This window comes from Schistocerca americana, chromosome 1 (genome assembly GCF_021461395.2).
Source record: "Schistocerca americana isolate TAMUIC-IGC-003095 chromosome 1, iqSchAmer2.1, whole genome shotgun sequence".
In the NCBI taxonomy this organism is placed as follows: Eukaryota; Metazoa; Arthropoda; class Insecta; order Orthoptera; family Acrididae; genus Schistocerca; species Schistocerca americana.
Genome location: NC_060119.1, coordinates 900510859 through 900535711, shown reverse-complemented (window position 1 = coordinate 900535711; position 24853 = coordinate 900510859). Strand labels below are relative to the sequence as shown.

The 24853-nt window shown below is 43.7% G+C and overlaps 1 protein-coding gene across 2 annotated transcripts in view; it reads right to left on the bottom strand.

Moving 5' to 3' along the window:
- Positions 1 to 24853, bottom strand: part of LOC124614828 — an 83507-nt gene that overhangs the window by 13796 nt on the left and 44858 nt on the right. The window contains exon 5 of one of the 2 annotated variants that reach the window (XM_047142980.1): positions 22528 to 22628. The exons of the other annotated variant lie outside the window; for it this stretch is intronic. Coding sequence (XP_046998936.1) covers positions 22530 to 22628 — 99 coding nt within the window. The 3' untranslated portion in view covers positions 22528 to 22529. The remainder of the gene's footprint in view (positions 1 to 22527; positions 22629 to 24853) is intronic. 2 annotated transcript variants of the gene reach the window in all.

The window sequence follows — 24853 nt, the reverse complement described above, 5'->3', positions numbered from 1 at the left end:
AAGAGTGCAGTCAAGTGCCAGTGTCCTGTAGTGAGCGTGAGAACATGCGTTTGGTCATCACGTTTCCACATCATCAACAATCAACCACGCCGCAACGGTTACGTGCACGCTCGTACAACTGAGAATGGTGAACTGTAAATTTAACTTTGTGAACAGTGTTAAAATATCATTACTAGTGTCAAGGAGGACTGGTACCAAATATCTGTGTATGTGTGATTAGCGTAAGAACTTCCTTGCGATCATTCGGCTTCCGCATCATCAACAATCACCCGCGTCGTGTCAGTTACGTGTACGCTCGTCTAAGTGATATAGTGGACTGGTAATCATCCATTAACTGGGATAAACACTTATGAATTAGAATGTAAACAGTGCAACCTGTGAACTCCTTTAATCGTCTCACAATACAGTTGTTCATACCAGACGTAGAACAGCGTTGTGTTCTGAAGATGAGTGGCTCCCCTGACTCGCTTGTATATTTCGATAGATAATTTCAGGCAAGCCAGCAGCAGTGTGGAGCAGAACAGTATGACCGCCGCGGGATTATCAGGTATGTGGTGTGGACAGGGCGCACGGTCCAGAAGTGAAAAAGCCAGTTAAGGATCACCCACCCGTATTTGTACCCCTGGCGTGTTACAAACCTAGAAAGAAAGTGCAAACTCTGCAGTTATTGCGTGAAAAACTGGAATTATGGTTTGCAATGTCAGACCTAGCAGCTGTCCAGAACTAAGTGACTGATGATGTAAAATCCACGGTAGCAGTTAACAGTTTCCAGCTAGAGCTGCTGCGATGGTTACAGACAATATATTGAAACCACTGCAAAAACAACAATATACACAGCTAAAGAAATGCTGATTGATCGGTTGTGTAAGTCAGTAGTGCAGCAAGTATTGCGCAATGAGCAGATAAGTAACAGAACACCAGCAGAATTCCAGTGAAATTTACGAAATATCTGTGAAGAGGAGTTATCAGACACTAGTGTGGACAGTACAGCTGCCAGTTATGGTGCAAGCAGTTGTTGTTACTACAGCAGTACTGACACAACACAATAATTCCGATTGCAGACAGTGTATGCAACATCAGACAAGACAAACGCATCGAGTGCAATTAAATTGCATGAGAGAAGGAAGAAACACACAAGAGACTGTGCCTATATGAAAAGAGTGACACACAGATATTAACAGGCAGTATGAACACCTGAAAGAGAAGAAAGAAATGCTGCAGAAATAAATAATTGCACTGGTAGAAGATACGCAGAATGTACAGCGACAAGAAACTGAATATAAGAATCGACAATGTTATAAGAGAAGGCAGCAGATACAAGGGATATCCACTAACAAGTCACTGAATATAAGACTCAACAATATTACAAGAATAAGCAAGATTCAACATCTCGGCATTTTGGGGAGTGGGCCACAAACTGTACTTCCACATGTTAATTCCCAGATGGTGCCAGCAATTTGCAATAGGTGCAGCAGGCCACGGAGCTCAGCAAAAGTGCCATACTAAGGCAGTCAACAATCTAACAGAACCCTAATGAGTGAGAAACCAAGCCAGTCTACTGACATTGTCAAACAGATGTTAAAACGGATTGCTACTAACTGTTTGATTCAGGCTCCGACGTTAGCACATTACTACTAGGCACACAAAAAAGAATGTCAGACACGCTTACTCAGCTCACGGCTGCAAACATTTCATCCATAGCGATGAATGGACATCACTAAATAGAATGGGACTTTGGATTTAGGAAGAAATTTATATGGAGGTTCATGCACTATCCTGGGAATGGATTTTATTTGTCAACAGAGGATAGAGATAAACCTCAATACAGCAAAGATAAAACTGGATGGTGAAGTTGTCACAGGATCTCTGGGCTGAAGTGCTGTGAGCACCCTGGGTAGTCAAGAACAAGTAAATGCAGTGTTGCATAACACAGTACACCACATTAAGACCACACCAGGAGAACTGGTCTCATAAAGGCCAAGAAGACTGGCTCCCAATCATTTCGCATCAGCAAAGGTGGAGTTCGAAGATAGGCTACAAACAGTCATCATCTGCAGGTCAGATAGCCCATGGGCATCCCCGTTAAATCTAGTAAAGAAGAAGGGATGACACTTGGATGCCCTGCAGGGATCACCGGGCCCTGAACAAATGCACAATCCCAGATCGAGACTCAGTACCAAATACACTCCTGGAAATTGAAATAAGAACACCGTGAATTCATTGTCCCAGGAAGGGGAAACTTTATTGACACATTCCTGGGGTCAGATACATCACATGATCACACTGACAGAACCACAGGCACATAGACACAGGCAACAGAGCATGCACAATGTCGGCACTAGTACAGTGTATATCCACCTTTCGCAGCAATGCTGGCTGCTATTCTCCCATGGAGACGATCGTAGAGATGCTGGATGTAGTCCTGTGGAACGGCTTGCCACGCCATTTCCACCTGGCGCCTCAGTTGGACCAGCGTTCGTGCTGGACGTGCAGACCGCGTGAGACGACGCTTCATCCAGTCCCAAACATGCTCAATGGGGGACAGATCCGGAGATCTTGCTGGCCAGGGTAGTTGACTTACACCTTCTAGAGCACGTTGGGTGGCACGGGATACATGCGGACGTGCATTGTCCTGTTGGAACAGCAAGTTCCCTTGCCGGTCTAGGAATGGTAGAACGATGGGTTCGATGACGGTTTGGATGTACCGTGCACTATTCAGTGTCCCCTCGACGATCACCAGTGGTGTACGGCCAGTGTAGGAGATCGCTCCCCACACCATGATGTCGGGTGTTGGCCCTGTGTGCCTCGGTCGTATGCAGTCCTGATTGTGGCGCTCACCTGCACGGCGCCAAACACGCATACGACCATCATTGGCACCAAGGCAGAAGCGACTCTCATCGCTGAAGACGACACGTCTCCATTCGTCCCTCCATTCACGCCTGTCGCGACACCACTGGAGGCGGGCTGCACGATGTTGGGGCGTGAGCGGAAGACGGCCTAACGGTGTGCAGGACCGTAGCCCAGCTTCATGGAGACGGTTGCGAATGGTCCTCGCCGATACCCCAGGAGCAACAGTGCCCCTAATTTGCTGGGAAGTGGCGGTGTGGTCCCCTACGGCACTGCGTAGGATCCTACGGTCTTGGCGTGCATCCGTGCGTCGCTGCGGTCCGGTCCCAGGTCGACGGGCACGTGCACCTTCCGCCGACCACTGGCGACAACATCGATGTACTGTGGAGACCTCACGCCCCACGTGTTGAGCAATTTGGTGGTACGTCCACCCGGCCTCCCGCATGCCCACTATACGCCCTCGCTCAAAGTCCGTCAACTGCACATACGGTTCACGTCCACGCTGTCGCGGCATGCTACCAGTGTTAAAGACTGCGATGGAGCTCCGTATGCCACGGCAAACTGGCCGACACTGACGGCGGCGGTGCACAAATGCTGCGCAGCTAGCGCCATTCGACGGCCAACACCGCGGTTCCTGGTGTGTCCGCTGTGCCGTGCGTGTGATCATTGCTTGTACAGCCCTCTCGCAGTGTCCGGAGCAAGTATGGTGGGTCTGACACACCGGTGTCAATGTGTTCTTTTTTCCATTTCCAGGAGTGTATTAAAGATGTCACAAACGTACTAGTGGAATCCACAATATTCAGTGTAATTGATTGCAAGAAGGCATATAACCAAATACCGGTGGTGAATGAAGACGTACCAAAGACTGCTGTGATAACTCCATTTGGATTGTTTGAGTTTTTACAAATGCCTTTTGGATTAAAAAATGCTGCACAGATGTGGCAATGTTTTGTTGGCAAAGTCCTTAGAGGGCTGACTTTTACCTTTGCATACCTGGACGACATCTTGGTATTTTTCAGAATGACCACAGAGTACGAAGAACACTTCAAAGCAGTCTTGGACTGAATACACAACTATGGCATATTGGTCAACAAAGTTAAGTGTACTTTGCGTCAGATAAATTTTCTTGGCTATGTAATTTCAGCACCTGGCGTCTGACCTTTGAAAGACAAGACTGAAATCATGAAGGGCATTCCTCGCCAGACAGACTTTCATCAGCTAAGAAGATTCCTAGGAGTTGTAAATTTCTACCAGTGGCACCTATCAGGAACAGCCAAGGTACAAACACCACTGACAGCAGCTCTAGCAAGTAAATACACCACAGGTTGGCAGCCATTGCAGTGGACACCAGAGATGCAGCAGGTTTTCAATCATGTAAAAGCTAGCTTGCAGGAAGCAGTTTCATTAGCCCATCCTGTAAATGACACACCTTTAGCAGTAGATGCCAGCCAGTATGTTGACTATTATTGGCACCCCTTGAGTTTTTTCTCCTGTAAGCTCATGGCACCACTGGAAAGCTGTCAACAAGAGATGCTTGTGAGCAAATTTAATAAGCATAAATGTGGTGGGATAGGAAACCGTGTGTTTTCCTTTCTTGTATGCAGTGAATGTGGAGCAGTTCTGGAGCTGGCAAGAAGGGGACAAGTAAAAATGGTATTACAACCACTAGTCATCTGGGAGTCATTTGTGGCATGGTGCAGGCAATGGTCTGAATCCGAGAGCCATGGAGTACATGATGCACCAACAAGGACATAATGAACAATTGAAGAGTGGTAGTTGCTTTCCTGGTTTTGCTCTCTGGTCTTACAGTATGCAAGTACAGACATTCGAATGTACTCAAGAGAGTGGTATTTCCATAGCAATTGTTAGTTGTGTTGTGAAAAGTAATAATGAAAATGTTGGGCAAAATATACCCCTGTTTGTGAGAAGTGTGGCTATTTATTTAGTAGTGCAATAGAGAGAACTTGCAGAAGCATTCCAGGGATCTTCACCACAGTTGGATCACCAGGGAGGTGGCATAGAAGGATTCAGACCACCAAAAAAAGAAAAAAACTACACTGAGAAGAGAGGATAAAGGTAATACTACTTTCATCTGGTGGTGTACTGGGTTGGCAAAATATTGCCTTGTTATATTGGCAAGAGATGTAATTTCCCACTAGTGCTAGTATAAGACTCACCACAAATCTAACAAAATAAACAACAGCAGGAAAAGAAGGAAAGATACACCCCATGTGGCAATCCTGGTAAAAGCAAATGGAGAATGCACCAGCAAGTAAGTGCAGAAAATTGATTTGAGTCAGAATTATAACTGCAAAGAATAGAAGACAGGGAAGTTGCCCCTTGCAACTAGCAATCAACAGCAGTGCCTTATAATGCACACAACAAGAAATCAAAAATAATTAAGAGTTTCTTTTGAATAAATTGTCTAAGAAAGAATAGTAAACACATAATGAATGGAAAATATAATTTACTGTCACAAATCTTAAACAGAAAGAAAGAAGACAGTGGCAGCAGCACATGCACCCATATTACATGCAATGAGTGTACGGAATTTGTTCAAAACTTAACAAAATTGTTTTGACTGGATAAAGCATACGGTGGGCATCAATCCAGCAGGAGTTATCAATGCACAGCGGCGAGCAGTTACGTGAGTACGGGGTGCTGTGTTGTCCAGTCAGTGGCAGCATGCAGCACAAGAGCACACATCAGCTTCAGCGCCAGCTTTGGTTGTTCTACAACCAGCATGCAGTTCACAGTTCTGCAGAAGGGTGAGCCATGAACATTTAAAAAGTAGAAACAGTTCTGTGAGTATAGGGTTTAATGTTAATATTATCGACTGGTAATAAATAGTGCATTCCGATCACAAGAAAGGTGGCAATGCAAAACAAGGAGTTAAGATCAATACTAGAAGATATATTTAAAGAACAAGCAGTGAAGGATAAGAAAGGACAGAAAGTGGAACAAGTTGAATTAATTAAGGAACAAATTATCAAATCAATAGATGACATACTAAGCCATACAACATAAGAGGTTAAAGCTAACTTAGAATCTAACCCTAATGCACAATTTAAGATTGGCAGCCACTGCAGTGGACACTGGAGATGCAGCAGGCTTTCAGCCAGGTAAAAGCCAGCTTGCAGGAAGCAGTTTTGTTAGCCCATCCTGTAAATGACACACCTTTAGCAGTAGTTGTAGATGCTAGCCAGCAAGCATTTGGTGCCACTCCCCGTATGTTGACAATTATTAGCAGCCCTTGAGTTTTTTCTCCTGTAAGCTCATGGCACATATGAGGCAGTGTGGCACTTTCACCAATACATCGAAGCCAGACCATTCATCATATATATGGTCCACAAACTGCGACTTTTGTCTTCAGTATGCATAAGGCCAACAGGGCTCCAAGATAATTTTGGCAACATGGATTTATTAGGCATTTCAGTACAGATATTGGGCTCAATCTACTTCCTGATACAACGCTTCTGTATGACTCTGTGTAGTCTCTGCCGCCTATGTTTTTTTTCTGCATTTTCAGGTTCATGAGTTTCTAGCGATCCTGCAAGTTCATCATTTTAGACAATGAAAACATCTTGGGGGTGCTACAATGAAAGTTTTTATTTTTATGTGATCCATTCTTACATAACTGTCAAAAGTGAACTTAACAAGGGTATGAGTAGTATCCAATTCCAAATTGTCAACAGCATTGACTTCAAAGACATTAAATACATTGTGTGCAATCTATTCTTTGTGCAGTGATTCCCATGACAGTATCAAGTACCAGAGAGAGAGAACTGAGACATAAAATGGGCAGAATAAGCACAAATGTGATATATATAAGGTACTGTTTCTAGATTGAGAGAAGTTATAAGAAAATAAAAAAAATCCTGTATCTCATGTAAGAAATCAATAATACTGAAAATAAAATCAAAACAATGTGGAGAGTATTTAGAAGGGAAATGGAAAAGTCTAACAGGGAACAATATGATCTGGTAATTAATGATAACAATCAAATTTTCCATCACACCAAACATATAGCAAGCCTTTTTAACAACACTTTCTAATAAATAAAAATGAGAAGCTCAATACAGACAGCTTAAAGAAAACGCACCATAGTATACAAGAGAATCACTACCACAAGTGATCAATCAGTTTGAGATCACTTCAACTTACTCCTTGGGAATCACAATAATAATTAACACACTTTACAGCAAAAATTCTCATTGTTGATAGCATTTCAAGTTAAATATGATATAGGTACTGAATTCAGCCATATGTTTAATGCATCACTTTAACAAGATTTCTTTCCATGCAGATCAGACCTCTCTCTAAGAAAGGTGTTAGTACAGATAACAATTGTTTGCCTGATTCAATATTAATTTCCTTCTAAAAGATTTTGTAAAGATGATGTGCTGAAGAATATTTGTGCATACTCTGCAAATACAGGATTCTGAGTTATTCACAATTTAGATTTCATTAGAGCCTCTCAACCAGACTTACCTGTTCATTGACCTTTTAAAATATATCTAAACTAATGAACCTGATAATTCTTTGCAATTGTTACACATGTTTGGGAATTGGATGTATGTCCTAATCTACTTCTCCCATCGCTCTCTCTCTTTGCCCATCTCCTCCTCCTAATCTCTTTGTCCTCCTCCTCCCCCCTGTCTCTGTCCATCAACCCCTCCGTTTCCGTCTGTCCACCTCCTCCTACTCCCTCACTATGTCCATCTTCTCCCCCTCCTCTTTCCCCCTCTCTCTGACCTAGAACCACATTCATTGTTATTGCAAATTCTGATTCTGCAGTACTATTCTACTAATAAGCCAACAACCCATAAATCCAATGTTCCTGCTGTGCAATAAGCAACTATGAGGAAGAAAACAAAACAGTACATTGTTGTGTACACAATTTTTGTTTAAAAATGTATATAATGAGAAAGATTATGTGTGGGAGAAACAATCTGTCTAATATTTGTGAACCACCAGCTTGGTGCAGGGAAAAGGGCAGCAACTTATTTTTATTCAAACCACTATTTGCAATGCCACTGAAGTTGCATTATGAAATACACTTTATTTGTGGTGACTAGTTTAGGACATGTTGACCATTATCAAACCATCATCTTCATTATAAGTATTAAAACATAATACAACCAGTACATCTGCAAATAGCCACAATTGGCAATTATGAGTAACATGTACAAAATCATGTACAACACATTATCAGTGCTTTACAAATGTACCTGTTGAATTGTGATGAAGGCAATGGTTTGATAATGGACATCATGTTTGAAACTAGTAATTACAAATAAACAATGTTTCCCATTGCACTTGCGACAGAATTACATGTAGTAGTTTTAACCTGTCTAATGTTGACATAAATGTCCTGATATTGCAGGTAGGTTAGAAAATTTAAAAAGGGAAATGGATAGGCTTAAGGTAAACATATTGAGAATTAGTGAAGTTTGGTGGCAGCAAGAGGAACAGGACTTCGTGGTCAGATACGTACGGAGTTACAAATACAAAATCAAATAGAGATAATGCTGGAGTAGGTTTAATAATCAAGCAGGAAGCCACTATGAACAGCCTAGTAAATGCATCATTGTAGTCAAAATAGGTCTGAAACCCAAACTCACTACAGTAGTACAAGTTTATAAGCCAGCTAGTTCAGCAGATGATGAAGGGGTTGAAGAAATATATGACGAGTAAAAGAAATTATTCAGATAATTATAGGAGATGAAAATTTAATTGTGATGAGGAGCTGCAATTTGATAGTAGGGAAAGGAAGAGGAGGAAAAGTAGTTGGTGAATATGGACTGGGAAAAAGAATGAAAGGGGAAGCTGCCTGGTAGAATTTGCACAGAGAATAATTTAATCATCTCAAACACTTGGGTTAGGAATTACGAAAGAAAGTTGTATATGTGGAAAAGGCCGGGAGACACCGGAAGGCTTCACATTGATGATGTAATGGTAAGATACAGATTTCAAATTGTAAGACATTTCCAGAGGCACATGTGAACTATGACTACAATGTATTGGTTATTAAATGGAAATTGAAGCTGAAGAAATTGAAAAAACTAGCAAAGTAAGGAGATGGGACATGAATAAGTAGAAAGAACCAGAGATTGTTGAAAGTGTCAGAGGAGGCATTAGACGATGGTTGACTTGAACAGGGGAATAGAATACTGTAGAAGATGAATAGGTAGAGATGTAGTAAAGGCAGCAGAAGGTCAAATAGTAAAAAGACAAGGCCTGGTAGAAATCCTTGGGTGACACAAGAGATACTGAATTTAACTGCTGAGAGGAGAAAATTTGAAAATGAAACACGTGAAAGCTAACGCAAATGTATAAACAATGAAATTCACAGGAAGCGGAAAATGGCTACACAGGAATGGGTGAATGACAAATATAAGGATTTAGAAGCATATTTCAGAACAGGAAAGGTATATACTGGCAACAGGAAAATTAAAGATGCCTTTAGGGAAAAGAGAGCTCAGATGGAAAACCAGTCCACCAGTCCTAACAAAAGAAAGGAAAGCTGAAAAGTTGAAGGAGTATACAGAAAGTCTATATACAAGGGAGATAAACTTGAAGACGATGTTATAAAAAGGGAAGAGGACATAGATGAAGATGAGAAGGAAGATGCGATACTGCAAAAAGAATTTTACAGAGCATTGAAAGACCTAAGTTGAAACAAGGCCCTGAGAGTAGATGACATTCAGTCAGAGCTACTGATAGCCTTGGGAGAGCCAGCCATGCCAGAATTATTCCATCTGGTGTGCAAGATGTATGAAACAAGTGAAATACCCTCAGACCTCAAGAAGAATGTAATAATTGCAGTTCCAAAGAAAGCAGATGTTGACAGGCATAAAATTACCGAACTATCAGTTTAATAAGTCATGGTTGCAAAATACTAACATACATTCTTTACAGAAGAATGGAAACTTCAGTGAAGATCAGTTTGAATTCAGAGGAATATAGGAAGACGCAAACCAATACTGACATTATGACTTACCTTAGAATGTAGGTTAAGGAAAAGCGAACCTACATTTATAGCATTTGTAGACTTAGAAAAAGCTTTTGATAATGTTGACTGGAATACTGTCTTTGAAATTCTGAAGGTAACTGGGGTAAAATATAGGGAACAAAGAGCTATTTACAACTTGTACAGAAACCAGATGGCAGTTATGAGAGTCAAAGTGCATGAAAGGGGAACAGTGGTTGAGAAGGGAATGAGACAGTGTTGTAACCTATCCCCAATGTTATCATATCTGTTTTATTTCTTTACTAAGCAGCTTTGACGTACATCTGTGTAGCATGTCCCATGTCCAAGTACATATTTGCTTTTTCAGTTTTACGTTAAAATGGATTACTTTTACTAATTCAAACTGCAGACTTATTTAGAAGACTAATGAATTTTAGTCACAATACTTCTGTAAATTTCCATAATATTTACATTATTTTAGATGTGGTTCACCTAGCAAATTTTATGAGGCATACATATTCAATGTACATAAATGAAAGAAAATTTAATTGCATGATTCCATACCATGGTTACCTCATTTTATATATGTGGCATAAAACAGTCATATATGACATACATATTCTATCTCCTGTTATGTTTACATTAATAAAAAATTTAAAAGCAAATATACTATACCAAATTTACAGCATTTGGGTATAATAATGCTGTTAAGAATTTTCCTCATTTTACTTTTCCTTTTTCTCTCCTCCTGTCTACATTTTTCAATACTCTTCTTGTTTACTTCAGTTAGTTCCATGTGAAAGAAATTCTCTGACTGAATATAAGGAGGGTTCTAATAGTACCTGCTTGATCAAACATTTAAACTTAACTTTCTATTTGGTATTAGTGATGAGTGGTGATAAACAGTTGTACAACTTTACTGCCATGTAACCACTGCTCCTCTTGTGTTTGAGTTGTATTATGCTGTGCATTTCCTAATTGCTTGCAGTTTCTTGTGCAGTGGTAGTGTATAACTTCATTTTTGTCAATTTTATCTTTATGATCCCAAGAAAGGAGCAGAATTTTGTATACATACAAACTGTAGAAAGTTAGAATCTTATAATTTTTAATAGAGGTTTGTAACTGTCTCTTGTTCTTCTGTTTCCTATTTTTCCAATTATTCTCTTTTGTAATTTGAATATTTTATTTGCATCAGTCGAGTGGCCCCAGATTTCTATACTACAGCTCATTATAGCATTGAAGTATGAAAAATACACCATGCACAGATCATCTCCAGTTAGTAGTGGATTAATTTGTCTCAGAGCAAAAACAGGACTGCTTTCAACTACTCTTACATCTAGCTCTTGCAGTTTTGTCAGTTCATTGGTTTTCTTCTTCTGTTGTTTCTAAACAGCACTGCATTACTTTTCTCATGGCTGAGAATTAGCCTATTCACTTTAAGCCAGTAAGTGATCATTTCAACTGTTTGATTATTTTTAGTTATGGCCTCCCGTAAGCTCGGTCTCGTGGTTATGCTTGTTGTGTCATATGCAAAGAGTACCATTTCACCTTCTGTGTTAGAAGGTAAACCATTTACATATATAAGGAAAAGGAGGGGCCCTAGAATACTGCCCTGTAGCACACCATATTCTGTGTACTTTAGGTCTGACAGGTCTCTCGCCTGTTTATATGACACTTCCACTGGTTGTTTTCTATTCTTCAGAAATGACTTTTTGATACTGAGGATTGTTCCTCTAATTCCATATTGGTGTAGTTTCATTATTAAAATTTCCTGGTTAACAAGACTGAAGGCTTCAGACAAGTGTCAGAAAACTCCAACAGGGATTTTGCCATGATCTAGGCCTGCTGAGATTATATTAGTAAGCTCAGATGGAGCTAACAGTGTAGATTTTCCCCTCTGGAACCCAAAACTGCCAACAATTTTTATCAAAAAATGTCATTAACCTTACAAATATTATTCTTTCTAGGATCTTTGACAAAATGGGCAAGAGGCTAACTGGTCTGAAATTATCTGGGAACACACAGGATCACTTTTTTTGAAGAGTGGTAATACTCTGGCAATCTTCATTCTATCTGGGAAAGTTCCTTTCTCCACACATTAATTGACTAAGTGAAGGTTTCATCTGGTATCATTTGTCGAAGTAACTTACAAGTATTTTCCATGGCTAAATCCAGAGGTCATAAGATTTAACAACAGTCCCCCCCCCCCCCCACCCCCCCGTCTTTAGCAAGACATAATCCTGGTTACACTTTTCTACATACCTGGCTCGATAAGTCCGTCGAAAGTCAGAGGAGGGCACGAGCATGCCATGTCCTAAAGTAATATTCCTACTAAGGGTACTGTAGAGCTCTCTCATCCTTTGTGATGCAGTGCAGCATCAAATCATTAGCAGCTTACTGTTTCAGTTCAGCCACAGATCATTACCTCATGCTTGCAACCCACAGCTCATATCTCTACTTCCTAATAATACAGAAGCTCACATGATCGGAGCTCTTCCAAATATTAACCAATAGTAAGCTATTCCGAGCATCTGCACTGTATTTTTTTTTTTTCCTTTATTGAGTTTCGATTCCCCCCAAATGGGGCGGGCTGGCAGCAGCTTAGTTTGCTGCTCTTCAGCCTACAGAATTTGTTTTAACAAGATGAAGATAATAAATAATAATAACAGGCGATAAAATCGGTGACTTAAACGGTAAAATGGCGGAAAATCATGGAACATAAAACAAAGGGTTGATGATGCTAATAAAATACATATGAAGCACACAGGCAAAAGAATAGACATACAAATTAAAAAAACACTGGTTTCTGTTTGCAAGAGATATAAAACGTACACCCGAAGACAGCATGGTTTCTGTTTGCAACACTTTTGAAAAGACGAACACACTGAACATTCACTTGAACACTGCACTAAAAAATTTTCATAAATATCATATACCACAGCCGAGGGCAGATGAGGGGGGGGGGGGGGCAACCTGGACAGACGACGGGAAAGGAAAGGGGGGAAGGAGAGGAAAAAACGAAGTGGGGCAGGGAGGGGTAAAGGAGCTGATGGAGGATGAGGACCCATAAGAGGCGGGGAAGGGGGGGGGGGCGGGGGGCGGGGGGCGGGGCGGGTGCAGGGCAGATGCGACAGGGAGTGGGGAAAGGCAGAGGATGGGATGGATATTCAAAAGGACACGGGTGGAGGGGGGGGGGGGGGGGGGGGAAGGCAGAGAGAGGTTAGATGGGGAGAAAACAGGATGGAAGGGGGGGGGGAAGAGGGAGCCCAGGGAAAGGACATTAAAGGAGGGGGGTGAGGATCAGGGTTGATAGGAGGGATAAATGGAGGGAGAGAGGACCCCATCTGGGAGGGGGAGATGACGGAAGCCACCTTGGGAAAGGAATCTACACAAGATATCGCCAGCTATAGCAACGCTACATGGTATTCCCAGCTGTAACTACATGAAGCGTTTGTCGTCCCACCATCAGTGGTCAGGCATGGGTTGAAAGAAAATTTTAGACAAAATGGGCATGTAGGAATACTTTCAGAGCTACTCAGGACTCACATGTGAAGAAATAGGCACAAAGTGCACACAGGAAATTCTGAACAACTGAATACAGTGACAGTTGTAGAAAAAAATCCATCTGCAGTGTGAAAGCAGTAGCCTTTATTTACATACAATTGTATTCAGGGCTCTGTGTTTAACTTCATACACGTAACGACACGATGGACTTAATACTAGTGGTGGGAAGATTGTTGAACATTTGGAGGCCCATGTAGAAAGCTCCCTTTTTACACAGTTGAGTGTTTGTACATGTAACATACACTTTTGCATTTTTCCTGGTGTTGTGTTCATGTATTTCATTATTTTTTACGACTCGGGGGTCAGTTGGCACTATGTGGTTTCTGAAAAATTTTAGTCTCAAGAATGTAGAGGCAAGGCAGTGTAAGGATTTCCAGCTTTCTGAAGATGGGTTTGCAGGAATCTCTGGGTTTGCTCCCAGTAATAATCCTCATTGCTCTCTTCTGGATTCTGATTGTGCTCAGAGCAGTTGGAGAATTTCTCCAGAATATTACACCATATTTTAGGTGGGCTTGTATGTAAGCGTAGTACGCACTGGTTAATGTTTTCAGGCTAGCACATGTTTTCAGTACACTCAATGCATAACAGCCAGTACAAATCCTGGCATTTACCTTTCCTGTATGTGTAGGTTTGGTTTGGGGGTTTAAAGGGACCAGACTGCTACGGTCATCGGTCCCTTTTTCCAAATACTAAAAACACCCACAGAGAATAAAAACGATTAACAGAATAGAACACAGATGACACAGAACAAGAGAAACTGAGACAAGAAACTGAGACAAAGACCAGACAAAACGAACTAAAATCACACCGAGTGTGATGGTGGTTGGCCGACCATAGAGATAAAAAGGAAAAGCCAACCACCGAGAACACATTAAAAACTCAGCTTAAAATCGTAGGCCAAAGGCCAGAATCAACACAAAACAAGAAAAGAAAACAGAAACACTCAGATTAAATGATAAAAACCCCCTGTCCGAATAAAACGTAAAACTAAGCCAGCCATAGCAGGGTCATCAGTTAAAAGGGCAGGGAGCGTACCAGGCAGCGCAAACGTCTGCCTGAGCACAGCTAAAAGCAGACAAGTTAATAAAATGTGCACTACCGTCAACACCGCCCCACAGCGACAGAGAGGCGGGTCCTCACGACGCAATAAATAACTGTGAGTCAGTCGGGTGTGGCCAATGCGGAGCCGACAAAGAACAACTGAATCTCTGCGAGTGGCTCGCATGGATGACTGCCACACATGCGTCATCGCCTTGAGAGAATGGAGTTTGTTTGGCGTGGGCAGATTGCGCCATTCAGTGTCCCAAAGCGAGAGAACTTCGCAGCAGAAGACTGCCCGCAAATCAGTCTCCGGGAGGCCAATGTCCAGGGTGGGTTCACTGGTGGCCTGTTTGGCCAGGCGGTCAACATGTTCATTGCCCGGGATACCGACATGACCGGGGGTCCACACAAAGACCACATAGCGGCCGCAACAGGCAAGAGTACGCAGGGACTCCTGGATAGCCATCACCAGACGGGAACGAGGGAAACACTGGTCGAGAGCTCGTAAACCGCTCACGGAACCGCTACAGATAACGGACTCACCTGAGCAGGAGCGGATATACTCTAGGGCACGAAAGATGGCGACCAGCTCAGCAGTGTAAACGCTGCAGCCAGCCGGCAAGGAACGTTGTTCGGAATGGTCCCCTAGAGTTAGCGCATAACCGACTTGACCAGCGACCATCGAGCCGTCAGTGTAAACTATGCCAGAGCCCTGATACGTGGCCAGGATGGAATAAAAGCGGCGGCGGAAGGCCTCTGGAGGGACTGAGTCCTTCGGGCCCTGTGCCAAGTTGAGCCGAAGGCAAGGGCGAGGCACACTCCACGGGGGTGTCCGCAGAGGTGCCCGGAAAGGAGGTGGAACAGGGAAAAACCCAAGCCTGGAGAGAAGCTCCTTGACGCGTACGGCGATCGGACAACCCGACCGAGGCCGACGGTCTGGCAGATGGACGACTGACTGCGGGAACAGGACACGGTAATTTGGATGCCCGGGCAAGCTAAAAACATGGGCAGCGTAAGCAGCCAGTAATTGTTGGTGTCAGAACCGCAGTGGAGGGACACCTGCCTCCACTAGTATGCTGTCCACAGGGCTGGTGCGGAAAGCACCAGTGGCAAGGCGTATCCCGCTATGGAGGACTGGGTCCAGCACCCGCAACGCAGATGGGGATGCTGAGGCATACGCCAGGCTCCCACAATCCAAGCGAGACTGGATTAACGCCTGGTAGAGCTGTAACAGGGTAGATCGGTCAGTGCCCCAGCTGGTGTGGCTCAAGCATCTCAGAGTATTTAGATGCCTCCAACATGCCTGTTTAAGCTGCCGAATATGAGGCAGCCAAGTCGGCCGGGCATCAAACACGACACCCAAAAACCTGTGGGTCTCCACCACAGCAAGAAGTTTGTTGTCAAGATAAAGCCGTGGCTCAGGATGGACCATTCGGCACTGGCAGAAATGCATAACGCGGGTCTTGGCAGCCGAAAGCTGAAAACCATGCGCTACAGCCCAAGACTGCACCTTGTGGATAGCGCCCTGTAGCTGATGTACAGCAGCTGCAATGCCAATAGAGCTGTAGTAAAGGCAGAAGTTGTCAGCATACAGGGAAGCGGAGACAGAATTTCCCACGCCCGCAGCGAGCCCGTTAATGGCTATTAAAAACAGGCAGACACTTAAAACAGAACCCTGTGGCACGCCGTTCTCCTGGACGTGGGAGGAACTATATGAGGCTGCGACTTGCACGCGGAAGGTACGATACGACAGGAAATTGCAGATAAAGATCGGCAGAGGGCCCCGAAGACCCCATCCATGAAGCGTAGAAAGGATGTGATGATGCCATGTCGTATCGTATGCCTTCCGCATGTTGAAAAAGACAGCGACCAGGTGCTGACGGCGGGCAAAGGCAGTACGGATGGCCGACTCCAGGCTCACCAGATTGTCGGTGGTGGAGCGGCCTTTACGGAACGCACCCTGAGACGGAGCCAGAAGGCCCCAAGACTCAAGTACCCAATTCAAGCACCGGCTCACCATCCATTCGAGAAGCTTGCAAAGAACGTTGGTGCGGCTAATGGGGCAGTAGCTGTCCACCTCCAAAGGGCTCTAGCCTGGTTTCAAAATGGGGATGACAATGCTTTCCCGCCATTGCGACGGAAACTCACCCTCGACCCAGAGACGGTTGTAAAGGTCGAGGAGGCGTCGCTTGCAGTCCACTGAAAGGTGTTTCAGCATCTGACAGTGGATGCGATCTGGCCCGGGAGTGGTATCAGGGCAAGCGGCAAGGGCACTGTGAAATTCCCACTCACTGAATGGAGCATTGTAGGATTCAGAAGTGTGGGTGAGAAAAGAAAGGCTCCGATGCTCCATCCGCTCTTTAATGGAGCGGAAGGCCTGGGGGTAATTCGCAGAAGAGGAACTCATAGCAAAATGCTCTGCTAAGTGGTTTGCAATGACGTCGGAGTCAGTACAAACTGCTCCATTCAGTGAGAGCGCAGGGACGATGGCAGGGGTCCGATAGCCGAAGACGCGTCGAATCTTGGCCCACACCTGCGATGGAGTGACATGGAGGCCAATGGTGGACACATACCGCTCCCAGCACTCCTTCTTGCCTTGGCGGATAAGGAGGCGGGCCCACGCACGCAGCCGTTTGAAGGCGATAAGGTGGTCTATGGAGCGATGTCGCTTGTGACGCTGGAGCGCCCGCCGGCGATCTTTAATCACTTCAGCGATCTCAGGCGACCACCAAGGCACAGCCCTCCACCGAGGGGACCCAGAAGAACAGGGAATGGCAGATTCAGCGGCAGTAACGATGCTGGTGGTGACCGATTGAACCACCGCATCAAGGGCAACACTAGAGAGAGGCGCAATAGCGGCAGTGGAGGAAAACAAGTCCCAGTCAGCCTTATTCATAGCCCATCTGCTGGGGCGCCCAGAAGAGTGACATGGTGGCAGTGACAGAAGGATCGGAAAGTGGTCACTGCCACACAAGTCATCATGCACACTCCATTGGACAGACGGTAAGAGGCGAGGGCTACAGATCGAAAGGTCGATGGTGGAGTACCTGCCATGCGCCACGCTGAAGTGCATGAAGGAACCATCATTTAGAAGTGAAAGATCGAGCTGTGCCAATAAATGCTCAATGGTGGCGCCTCGACCTGTTGCCACTGACCCACCCCACAGAGGGTTATGGGCGTTGAAGTCGCCCAGTAACAAGAAAGGTGGCGGCAATTGGGCTATCAGTGCAGCGAGGACATGCAGCGGGACATCACCATCAGGTGGAAGGTAAAGACTGCAGACGGTAATAGCCTGTGGTGTCCACACCCTAACAGCGACAGCCTCTAAAGCTGTTTGTAGAGGGACAGACTCGCTGTGAAGAGAGTTAAGGACATAGATGCAGACGCCACCAGACACCCTTTCATAAGCTGCTCGGTTCTTATAATAACCCTGATAGTCACTGAGGGCGGGGGTGCGCATTGCTGGAAACCAAGTTTCCTGCAGAGCGATGCAGAGGAAAGTATGAAGGCCGATAAGTTGGCGGAGCTCAGCTAGATGGAGGAAGAAACTGCTGCAGTTCCACTGGAGAATGGTGTTGTCCATGGCTGAGAAAGGCATGACGGGACTGGGAAGGCAGATTACGCCATTGGGTCACCTGCTGCCTCTGATTGAGCACCTGTGCTAGTGCTATCCATGGCGTCTGAGGGACCGGCGAGACCGAGGTCCTCAGCGGTCGCCAGAATCTCCACCTCATCCCCAGACGCAGACCTTGTAGGAAGCGGCAGGACGGGTGCCACCGCAATGTCGGTATTCTTGGGCACGTTCTTCTGTTTCTGTTTCCCTCGTTGTGCCGTCAGTGGTTCAGGCTTGGAGGGCTTCACAGGGTCAGTCTCAGGGATGGATGACGACCGTGAGGCCCTACGACCAGGGACTGGTGGTTGTTTGAGCCACTTGCGGGTGTCTGCTGTGCCGCTGGTCAGAACTTGCGAAAGGAGGTCCCCAAGGGACCACTTCCTTGCGAGAGTAGCCAAAGAAGTCTTACTCTTCTCTGGCTGGGAAGGGGGAACTGATGTCCCCGATTGTTGGGGGGGGAGGGGGGTGTTGCTCCTGAAGTAGATGGAGCAGGAGCAACAGGTTGTGAAGTGCCCCCCACCACAAGCAAGGGGGCTGGTGGATGCTGACCGATCTTAGAGCCGATTCGTGGTGATGGGAGAACTGTCGTTGCAGCAGCAGCGTAGGTTGACATCATTGCCACTGGATGGAGCCGCTTGTATTTCCGTCTAGCCTCGGGGTAAGTCAGGCGGTCCAGGGTCTTATATTCCATTATCTTCCTTTCTTTCTGGAATATCCTACAGTCCGGCGAGCAGGGGGAATGGTGTTCTCCGCAGTTAACACAGATAGGAGGTGGGACACATGGAGTATCAGAATGCGAAGGACGTCCACAATCCCGACACGTGATGCTGGAAGTACAGCGAGATGACATGTGCCCGAACTTCCAGCATTTAAAACACCGCATCGGAAGAGGGATATATGGCTTCACATCACAACGGTAAACCATCACCTTAACCTTTTCGGGTAAGACATCGCCCTCAAAGGCCAAGATGAAGGCACCGGTGGCTACCTGATTATCCCTCGGACCCCGATGGACGCGCCAGACGAAGTGAACACCTTGTCGTTCTAGGTTGGCGCATAGATAATCGTCGGACTGCAGAAGAAGATCCCTGTGGAATATAATACCCTGGACCATGTCTAAACTTTTATGGAGAGTGATGGTGACGGAAACATCCCCCAACTTGTCACAAGTGAGCAACCTCTGTGACTGGGCAGAGGATGCTGTTTTGATGAGAACCGACCCAGAGCGCATTTTGGACAAGCCCTCCACCTCCCCGAACTTGTCCTCTAAATGATCCACAAAAAACTGAGGCTTACTTTGCATAAAAGATTCACCATCGACCCGCATACAGACAAGGTACCGTGGTGAATAATCTCCACTGCTGTCTTTAGCCATGTGTTCCTCCCATGGAGTGGCCAGGGAGGGAAATGATCTTGGATTGAATTGCTTGCCGTTGAGGTTAGACCTCGATCGCTTAGAGACTGCTGGTGGAGGCCCACCAGTGAGAGATGATGTACCACGCTTCATTGCGGGTCATCCGCCCTGATGCCACCCACTCCGACCAGGGGCTCTCCCCATGGGCGCCACCCAGCCACAGCAAAGACCACCTGGCAGGATGGCCTTTGCCGGGAGTCCCGATGCCCCAGAGGGATAGGCATCTACTCCTCGGCATACGTGGGGAGGTAGTAGCTCAGGCATCAGTAGAGCGATCCCTGTGTTGTCAGGGGGCTACAACCAACAGGGTACATGGCGGCCCCACCACAACGGACTGGCTACCGTGCTGGATGTTAGGTGACATGTGGTCCATGGTCGCCGTCAGTGCAGAAAACGGCCCTGCACATTGCTTGGCAGAGAGTGCACGCAGGAGCGTATCCATGCCCAAGTGATGGAGAGCGGGCAGGACTGCAATGCAACGACGAATAAGATGGCGAAAGTTCTCAACGCAAGATGGACACAATGCACCAAGTAAGGCGCCCTTCCCCAATCGGCTCGCTCTTTGGAAAATTTTGAGAGATGGAGGTCAAACCCAACAGGGGACCATCACATAAGGCCGAAAAGTTTGAGACTCCTTTTAGTCGCCTCTTACGACAGGCAGGAAGACCGTGGGCCTATTCTAACCCCCGAACCCGCAGGGGGATCCTGTATGTGTATTCCATTTCAGGTTATCTTGAACCCACACACCCAGGAATTTGAAAAAAGTGTCGGTATCTATTGACTGGTTATTTACGGTGACAAATGGCTGAGAGGAATTTGCATTTTGTGTTGTGTGAAAGTTCATGGAAGCTGTCTTTTTGGTGTTGATAGTTAATCTGTTGATTTTAGCCCAGTTGCTGAGTTGTTCAGTGGCCAAGTTCACAGCTTTTTGCACAGCCTCTGTATCCTCCCCTTTGAGGAGTACAGTTGTGTCACCAGCAAATATTATGCATCAACGTCCAGGCTCAAGTCATTAATATACAGGAGGAAAAGTAGGGGTCCCAATACTGAGCCCTGTGGGACACCTTGCTTTACAGTTTTATTGCTTGATAGTATTTCGGTTATTGAGTTGCTTTGTCTATTAGTATATTTCATGCTGACTCTCTGCATCCAATTGGTTAGGAATGTAGCAATCCAGTTTGCAATTCCTCTGATACCATAGTGTTCTAATTTTTCCAGTTATATTTTGTGGTCAACAGTGTCAAAAGCCTTTGACGGATCCAGAAATATGCCTCTTATGTGTTGTTTTCTATCTAACAGTTCTAATAGCATGTTTATGCAATCATATACTGCAGTTTCAGTAGATTTGTTGCTTCTGAACCCATGTTGAGCTAATCTTAGTAAACCTTTTTTTTCAATGAAGTACATCATTTTTTTTGTACATTATTTTTTCAAAAACTTTGGAAAAGCACGATGAGATTGAGATAGGCCTGTAGTTATTCATATCTTTATTATCACCTTTTTTGAAGACAGGAATTACTTTAGAAAGTTTTAGGGCTTCAGGGAAGATACCTGCCTGGAAAGAACAGTCACAGAAGTGAGTTAATGGTTTAGCAATTGTGTGTTCACAGTTTTTGATTACAGCTGCTGGGATACCATCAATTCCAGCTGAATATGGATTTTTTAACTCTCTGAGGGCTTTTGCAACATCATTTTCAGTGACTTTGGTAATGAAAATTCACTCTGCACGTGTGTAATACTTTTGGTTTGCTGGTTGGTAATTTGTGTTAGGATTATTTTGGACCAATTTTTCAGCAATGCTCGTAAAGAAATTGTTGAAAGAGTTCACCACAACTTCGGGATTAGATATAGATTCATTGTTGAGTTTGATTTCTATGTTCGTGTGTGAAGCTTTCATTTCCCCTCTTTCCCTATTTATGATATTCCACATTGCTTTTACTTTATTGCTGGATTTGTCAATGTACTCATCTTTCTGCATCCTTTTTGCTTGTCTTATCACTCTTCTTAGGATACATGTGTAGTTTTTATAGTATTCTGTTAGTTGGGGGGAGTCACTACTTTGTTTACACATCATGTGGAGTATTCTTTTATGTTTGCAAGAGATTTTTATAGCTGGTGTAATCCAACTCTTGTTTCTATTATTATTATTATTATTATTATTATTATTTATTCTTACTGGTTTTTGTGGAAAGGCCTCTTCAATGTGGTGGATCATTTTGTCAAGAAATATGTTGAATTTCATGTTGACATCATTGGCTGTGTACATCTCTGTCCACTTTTCTTTACTAAGGAGGGCATTTAGCTTGTTCAAGTTCTCTTGGGTGAAAAACCTTTGTAAAGTTTTAGGTGGGACTGGGTTTGAGGTATCTTTGCTAACATCGACCTTCAGAAAGAAAGCTTGGTGGTCGCTGAATCCTGCATTGTATACTTCTAGAGTTGGGTTAAGTTTATTTCTATTTGCAAAAATTTGATCTAGAGCTGTCTTGCATGAGGGTGTTATTCTAGTGAGCTCGTTTACAAGGCCATGCAGATTATAAGTTTTTGCAATGTTAATCAATGTTTCCCTGTTTCTGTTGTGGGTGAGAAAGTCTATATTAAAGTCACCACATATAATCACATCCTGTTTCCACTGACTTATTTTGGGTAGAAACAAGTCCATTTGTAACAGAAAATCATTAATACTACTGGAGGGGGGACAGTAAATTGTAGCTACAATTAAATTTAGATATGTAAGCTTTATGGCTGCACATTCAAAGATCTTGTCTGTTCCTATTTCCTTTAGGGTAGGAAGTGGGCTATATTCAATGTGTTGTTTGATGAAGATGGCAACACCACCATGTCCATCATTTGATCTGGAGCAGTGTTCGAAGTTTGGTAGTGAGATAAACCTAACTACATCAGTGCAGAGCCAGTGCTCTGCTGGCATACTACTGAGATATCACTGAGTTCACTGGTCAGCAAAATGCTTAAGTCATCAGTTTTGTTGCTCAAGGATTGGACATTGTGATAATAGATTTTCAGGTCTGAGTGGGGTTTACTCAAGGGGCTCGAAGTCATATTTACTGTGTCACTGACCTTTAGTTTAAATTGTGCTGTATTCCAGGTATGTTGACTTCTGAGCAGTTGTGCTGGTTCTGTTGGTCGTCCTTGGCAGCCAACTCATCTTCCAGGTGGGCCTGAAAAGTATCCACATGCACTTCACACTGCTGAGGCATCACATTGACATTTTGGAGGGATGTCTCGATAATGTTCACCATCACATTATTGATCCTTTCAGGTTCCTGACCTTTTTGAGGGGTCGGGGGCTTTGTGTTTCATCTCTGTGACTTCGTGACCCATTTGTCTAGTGTAGTTTGCACAGTATGGCCACTACTACTCTTTTTTATTTCCCATCTTGTTTGTCTTTATCCAATTGCTTATTAGCGTCTGTTTATGTTTTCTGACTTTTGGTCTCTTATTGTCCCCCATAGTTGTCAGGAAGGCCAGTCTATTACAGATAATCTCCTTGCCACATTTGTTTAGGTGTAAGACATGTGTTGTGAAGTGGTTTCTGGCTAGTCTCCCTATTTCAAAGTTCACAGCAATTCTTTTTTTGTATCCATGTTTAGCTAAATTCAGAGCCTGTATCAGATGGAAGTTTGCAGTATTAACTTTACTATTTAAATTTTGAACATCATATCTCCTTGGTATAGGATGGCTAATGATATTCATTTTGTGACTTAGAGCGAGTATTGGTTCCAATGGTTCTACCGCATGTTTCAACATTAGATCGAGAGGTTTGTCTATGTCGTTAGAACCCCCTATTACAATCAAAGTATCACGTGCACTGAAGCTTCTTGTCAAATTTTCTGCGTTTTTTATCACCACTTTTAGTGGGGCGCCAGGTTTTACTATGCTTTTTACCTGGTATGAGGACCCTAGTTTGTCTTGCAGTATTTGAGCACAGTCTTTTCCATGACTGTCACTTAATATTAGTACTTTCATTTTTTCCGAGATTTTCTTGCTATGTAACATTGTGGAATTTCTTTCATTTTTGTCCTGCACATATATTGGTGCTTGAGAGATTATGTTCGTCGACGGATTACTCATACTTTTTGTGGTGGATTGTTCACTTTGGGTTAATTTTTGTGTAAGATATTGTGCAAAGTTAGACTGTAAATTGACCTTGCTAGCATCTTGCACCAGGCGGTTATCAGTAGTTACACTTTTAAAACGACTTTCTGGATTCATTTCACGTAGGCCTACCCCCACATTAGATTTGTTTTCCGTTGCAGTTCGTTTACGTGCAGATTTTACAGGGCTACAATCACACGTGGCGCTAGACAACATACGATTCCTGAGCATTGCATTCTGAGCACAATTTACGGCTTGACTATTTCTCGTAGTGCTCTGTCCCATCAAACGCCAGTTTTTGTTACTGATATTTACGTTCGGGGTGCGGATAACGAGTTCATTGTTCGTGGTTTTATTGGTTACTGCCACTTCAAGTTCATTACACTTCACTAATAGTTCATGATACTTCACCAGTAGGCTTTCAAGCTTGAGGTTGGGGTCCATTATTTCTTGTTTGTATGACGTAATTATGTGATCCTGTGTTTTTAGAGTATTGTTTACTTTGGATTCAGTTGCTTCTATGATGCACTGTTAAAGTATTTCAGGTTAACTTTGACGCATTTTTCGTGGTACCAGTAATTACAGTTAATACACAGAATACCTCGTATAACTCTTTTTGAACATATTTTGCACTTATTACGGTCGAAATTTGTTGGAACTGCTGGATCGGCAATTTGTACACAATTTTCCCCGGCGCCTAATATCTTAAAATATTTAACCTACATTTACAAGGTAAAACTACATACTATGAGTTATTTACATACATCATACTACAATATTTTAATTAACTGCAATACACATACACAAGTAATAAAAGCATTCCTCATTCTTTTCATATATACTCCTCTACACTATAAAATTCTTGCATTGAACAAGCAGTAAAGGAAACAAAGTAAAAATCTGGAATAAGAATTAAAGTTCAGAATTAAGAAATAAAAACTTTGACATTTGCCGCAGATAGCTGTCTCAGAGACAGCAAAGGACTTGGAAGAGCAGTTAAATGGAATGGACAGTATCTTGAAAGCAGAACACAAGATGAACATCAACAAAAGCAAAACAAGTATAATGGAATGAATTTGAATAAAATCAAGTGACACTGAGGGAATTAGGTTAGGAAATGAGACACTTAAAGCAGTGGATGAGTTTTGGTATTTGGGCAGCAAAATAACTGATGATGACTGATGTAGTGAGGATATAAAATGTAATTTGGCAATGACAACAAAAGTATTCCTGAAGAAGAGAGATTTGTTAGCATTGAATATAGATTTGTGTAAGGGAGTCTTTTCTG